The sequence below is a fragment of the Uranotaenia lowii genome, chromosome 2 (genome assembly GCF_029784155.1).
Source record: "Uranotaenia lowii strain MFRU-FL chromosome 2, ASM2978415v1, whole genome shotgun sequence".
Classification (NCBI taxonomy): domain Eukaryota; kingdom Metazoa; phylum Arthropoda; class Insecta; order Diptera; family Culicidae; genus Uranotaenia; species Uranotaenia lowii.
This window is the reverse complement of record NC_073692.1, coordinates 177127173-177133479: the sequence shown is the minus strand read 5'-3', so window position 1 is coordinate 177133479 and position 6307 is coordinate 177127173. Positions and strand designations below refer to the sequence as shown.

The window sequence follows — 6307 nt, the reverse complement described above, 5'->3', positions numbered from 1 at the left end:
CTGAAAGAACAGAAGGTTGAAATTATGTTTTATTATTAAAAATTTGGAGTTAAAGGCTTATGGTTGAAGAACACGAAAATTCAGAATTTAAAAACAAGGAAACAATTGTTAAAAATATGTCTGAAAAATTTCAAAAGTTTGATTAAAAAAAATTCGGCAAGTTGATTAGTAAAATTCGGTAAATTTATTTGAAGATTGAAAAAACAATATGGAAATAAAAAAGATTAGTTTTTAAAAACATTTCAGGAAGAGTTTTTTCAATAAACATGTTTCACTATAACCATTTTGGTGCTTATTTTTTAATTATTGATTTGGTAAATAGTGTCTTAAACTAGAAATTTTGTCAAATTCGGCCGAACACATTTAGTTTTGGTGATAAAGAGTTTATTACTAGTAAAATCAAACATTGATAGATAACTGATTATGGAAAAATGTCATTACAAGTATTTTTGACATCACAGCAGAAAGTGTAAAAAACCTGATTCTATTTAAAACTCATCAATTGATTCAATGATTTTGATTTGAGTTTTTGTTAAAAAAAAGTGCAGAAACTTCTCTAAAGATTTTTAATTATTTTCAAAAGTCTTTTTTTTTTGTGGCGTTTGAATAATTATTTTCAAAAGTCATTTCAATAACAAAAGCTGATCGAAATATTGCATACATATTTAGATTCGGGGAACCCAAATTAGTTGATATTACCGTTTAAATTCATTGCACCTAAGAAAAATGTAAATTTTGTGGCCTTGTGTAAATTTTAAAAACCCTTTTTTTAAGTATTTAGAAGAACAAAAAATACGAAATAAAATTGAGTATGAAATTGTTTTTTTTAAAGAGTATTTCATATCAACATAACATTTGTTATGACATTAAAAGATTTTTTTAATAAAAAAAAATGGTTCGTTTCAATCTCAATCTTAGTTACACTTCTTAATAAAAACCTATTCTAAAGACGAGATAGGGTTTTTGTATATCAAGTTTTGAGTTTCAATACAAAAAATTGATTGAACTAAAAATTAAAATCTACAATCAAAGTAAGTTTCAATTCATGAACGTCAAATAATGTCGTAGATCGAAATGTCTCAAGCCAAGGGTGATTTATGCCGAAATTCCGCCGGAGGCGAAAAAAAATTCTAAATGACTGATCAAGTAATTTACCGTTACAACCGTCAATATTAACACGCGCAATTCAAATTACTCTTTCATTGGTATATTTTCGGTGAAAAAAGTGACTTTTGGTGATAAAAGTGACCATTTTTCGGAAAATAGTGACTTTAGTGACCAAATGATGAAAAAAGTGACTTTTTAGTGACTGACCCAAAAAAAGTGACCAAGTCACTAAAAAGTGACTCGCTACCAGCCCTGCCTACCGTAGGGGATGAACTGTTCCGAATCTTCAGACTTTATAGGTACTTTCTGGCGTATTTAAGAAAAAAGATTATTAACTAACGCTAACATGATTTAAAATAATTGATAGATCACCTGAACGTCTCACCCGACACACAGTAACACAAAATTGAAGCACAGCTAGTTTATTTCACAAAAATAAATCAAGTATTATTGTAGAATTTACACCAGGCAATTGGCCTTATTACAGCTAAGAAGAATAAACTGAAAGTGATTGCTTAAGAGACTACTGCGAAGAACAATACTCTTCGAAACAAAGCTTGGGTACCTGCAACAATGGGGAATATTTAACCTGTCGGGAAATTTATTTCATTCTACTTCTAGTGTTTCAACTCAATTTTGTTTATAATTTCAAAATTGTTTCTATTTTGTTTTATCATTTTTTTATGATAGTGTGACCTACAGTTAACTGGACATAATCTACACTCGGTTAGTTTTACTGCTCCAAGAGATAGCATCATATCTCGTTTGTGAAAATCTAATTTCTTACATCTTTTGAGGTGAACTATGAACTAGGGCGTCATGTAGTTATCGTTAAAATACATGATTTTGTGTTGTTGGTCTGAAACAACTCTAAGGATAGTCCAGCGACAAGGGTTTAAGAGTTCAGTTTCTATTTACACACGTCGCTTTCTGTTTCTTTTTTATTTGCAGAAGACGTTTCTTAACTAGACAAACATTACCTTCAATGTTATTGTTTTGTGAGTTTTGCAATACATTCCTCAGATCAAAAGAATACAACTAAATAAGTTCACTCGTTCGTATGCTTCACTATTACTTCAACAGCTCGTCTTTGCTCCACCGAGCATTTCCGGGTAGTACTGATCTCTCCACGACTCCCATCAATCGGAACATCTATTGATCAGGTCAAGAACGTTTCCTCCACTTGCTAAGAACTTGTCTAACCTATATGGATGAATGAATGAAGGAGGATGGATGTGAAAAACTAATAGGCAACTCGAACCATCCAATGTAAACATTTTCGCACAGATAACGAAACGTTCTTAATATAAGCTGTTTCTCAGGATTGTTGTCCTGCTGTTATTTTTCCTTGATACCGAATCCCTTCCTCACAAAACGCAGCAATAGTTTGTGCAAAACAGTATTCATATCTTCTTCACTCTGTAACACATTAAACCTGTTTCTCTTTGAACGAGTTCATCCTTGCTATGTACACCTAACTTTGTTTTCCTGTTGTTTACTGATTTCTAGATTTCAGAATACGGGATGCGGAAGCATCACATCTTTAAGATACTATGCTTACTTAGAAAGGAGTTTGTCTTGCTTAGGTTTAAACATAAAGGAACAAAAAACGAAATGTAAAAACACATCCATTCACACAAAACAATCACACATTAATAGACTATTTAGTAATAATGAATACGAATCCAAATAGTCCACTATAACTGTTTACACGCCTTTCGAATATTTAAATAAAAATTCATACAATTTAACTGATAAACTAAATCGATTTGAACCATTAAATGTCATTCATTATAATGAGCTTCCTCAACATTTCATGCCACAAATTTAATTGATAATTTAATGGCTAAACCTCATTTCATTGTCATTTGAAAATGTCTAAAGGTCATCGCACTCTTTGGAAAAAGGGTGGAACGGAATTGAACCGAAAAGTTTTGATTATATAGATTCGAAGCCATTTGGTTACCAAACGTTGACTATTAGTCAATGTCGAATAACATATTTAGTCAATTGGTCAATATCTCGACATTATAAATTGCGAATCATTGTCTTACAGTAATTATGATTGAAAAATATTCGATTCTGAACCATATGAGCATCATTTTCCGGCAGCTTCGCTGTACTACAATAATTCGATGAAGTTAAGAAAATAAATCAGCTATGTAAACAATAGCGTAACTTGATTTTACTTACTGTTCCGATAATTATAAATTTATCTAGCATGGAATTTTACTGCCTTCTAAAATTTGTAAAATTCTATCGCACACTTTTGAACGTGTTCAACTTCTAAAGTTGATACAAAAGAGATACAAAATTTTGGCGCAGATTAATCCAAGTAGATTATCGTTTCAACACATAAAACATGAATTCATCGTGACGCTGATAAGTAGAGATGTACCGAATATTCGGTCGGCCGAATATTCGGCGCCGAATATCGCCGAAAAACCGTTAAGCCGAATATTCGGCCCACCGAATAGTTGAGCCAAGTATTCGGCCGAATACGCCGAATAGGCCGAATATCTACTACAGACTTGTAAATTTTTCAAATAATTTTTGATCATGTATGGAATATCCAGAAGTAAGGTTTAAAAGCTACACAATCATTAAAAACTTACGGTTTCAGTAAAACATCTAAAGTGTATCCGCGTATATTTCACTGTAGATCGTACAGGAGAATGCTGAACTGTATCGCTTTATACTGTGATTAAAGTTTATTCCAAATTTTCTGGATAGATTTAGACTTGCCCATAAATCCAGTAAAGAGCCCAGTTAAGTCAAATCTGGACGGGATGTCCAGATATTGTTTAATACTTCCCGAGGTTTCAGATTATTTGCTAAATCAAATAAAAAACTCCAATTCCTCTTTAAAATTATTCTGATTTTGTGTTCAGTTTTTCTAAAATGTCAAAATATACATAAATTTTTTTGACCTTTTTAAATTTTATTTTTTAAAAATCTTTATGGTTGCCTGACCGTCTGGATACGTGTGGTTGACAGTATGGTATGATTAAGGTTAAAGATAATCAATCTTTTCAACAACTACTTTAAAGATATCTTGCTCAAATTCGACCATCATCTAATTCAATATCAGAGAAGCAATTTCAAATAGCTTGGCCCTGTTTCGACAAGTTTTATGCCAGATTTCACAGGAACGCAAACGCTTTGGTGATAAACGACTAGTTATCTGATGTCAGTTATTGGTGACATTTTAAAAATCAGAAAGACCCCTACTTAAAAAATATCTTGTAATGCATCATCCGATAATATCATCTGATTGAAAATAATCGACAAAAACATTAGGGGCATTAATATGGAAGAAATAGAAAGCATTGAAAAAATCTCTTAAGGTTTTTTCATTGAAAACTCTATAGAATATTCGACCGAATATTCGGCCGAATAGTTGAAAAGGCCAATATTCGGTATTCGGCCGTTCGCCGAATACCACTATTCGGTACATCTCTACTGATAAGAAAGTCTTCTGGGGTTGTATCCGTAGGAAGACTCTTTACCAGAGCGTAAAAAATTCACCGCCATCAGTCATAAAACTGTGACTGTGAAAGAGTTAAAGTAGGGTAAGTGTACCTAAGACAACGGCTTAGGGAAGCTTTTTTCATTAATTCAATAGAATTGCCTTGCATGTTGATTTGAAACTGATATTTATTCATTGAACTATATTTCGAATACTGTTTTATGAAACTATGTAGGAAATAGATCAATCCATTACGTACTTTTGAGTCAATTCATGATTTATTTTTCTCATTCAAGTTCCTCCATTGTCGTACCAGGTTCCTAATTCCGTCGTACAAGGAGACCGGAATTGTCTCAATTTATTCCACCCTCTTCAGAAATACATTTAAAATTTTGCGGTTGCGGTTCATGCAATTAGCATCAGCTTACATCGAACGGATCAACCGCGCAGGATAACAGCAGAAGTTCTCTCGAGTAACCAGTCGCAATAAGCTATGAAACTAGGATAGCTTTATTGTAAAAAGGTCTACCATTGCTTGGCTAATGCATCTGCAGGCAGCAAAGTATTATACCTTCTATTCAATTCTACCGAAATTGTCTGGAACTATTCCTCTCTCATGAGGGATAGATTTGAAATTTTGCGGTTGCGGTTCATACAAATGCGATTATTTACTTCGCACGGATCAACCGCGCAGGATAACTGCAAAGTTCGAATGAGATCTAAGTCGCAATAAAATGGACTTGCCAAGAAATCCCAAGGTAGCGTTTTTGTAGTTAGGTACCATTGCTTGGCTAAAGCAATTGCAGGCAGCACAATATTAGACCTTACAAATTGAATCCACCCTGCAAATGTATTTTGTACCAACACACTCTCCAACGGACTGGGCTGCCATGAACCAGGAATTGTCTGTACAATAAGATTTTATAACATTCAAACAGACATTTTTCACAAATTACATGGCTCAAATTTACAAGTAATTGCATATATTTAGGGGAGAGTGGGGATACTTGATCCCCTTTTCTTATTTTCACCATATCTTTTTGGAAAAATTTAGCAACTCGCCGTCTTTGACATTTTCTGACAGTTTGTAATTTCAAGTTTCTATGTTCCAAAAATTAGAACGATACTTGAACCCGTTGATCAACTAGAAGCATTTTCGTGGGAGTAAAAAAATTGCGATTTTTCTGAAGTTAGGGGAGACTTGATCCCCAATTGAAGGAGACTTGATCTTTTATTCAGGAAGCCCTAATCCTTGTATAAAAATCAAACAAAACCCCAAGATAGAATGTTAATTGACTATTTTGGTCATGTTTGTTCTCATTTCACAATTTATAGCAGACATATGACGAAAATTCTATAACTTTGTCTCAACGCTATTCACATTGCATACTTAAAGGCGCTATTTTTTATAATTAAGAGAAAATTAATTATTTTTGCTCTTTTCTTCAGACAATTGTTTGATAAATATTAGTTTTTGGATAAATATTAGTAATTTCGTAATCAGCAGTCATAACGATCAATTCAGAAGAAGAATATGCCGTTTGGAAGGGGGATCAATTGTACCCAACTCTAGGGGATCAATTGTACCCATAATCAACATTTTAGAAAACTTTTTCTGAAAAAAGTTGAGACTTTTCCATTGCTTTGAAAATATGGCATTATGAAGATCATTTTACGCTCGAACGATTGATACATTTGAACAAATATTTTTTTCATAATTTTCCCATGTAA

The 6307-nt window shown here is 32.8% G+C and overlaps 1 protein-coding gene across 2 annotated transcripts in view; it reads right to left on the bottom strand.

Moving 5' to 3' along the window:
- Window positions 1-1513: 1513 nt before the first annotated feature.
- Window positions 1514-6307, bottom strand: part of LOC129743639 (nuclear receptor coactivator 6) — a 34704-nt gene continuing 29910 nt past the window's right edge. For both annotated transcript variants that reach the window (XM_055735716.1, XM_055735717.1), the window contains one exon: window positions 1514-2310. In XM_055735716.1, coding sequence (XP_055591691.1) covers window positions 2247-2310 — 64 coding nt within the window. In that variant the 3' untranslated portion in view covers window positions 1514-2246. The remainder of the gene's footprint in view (window positions 2311-6307) is intronic.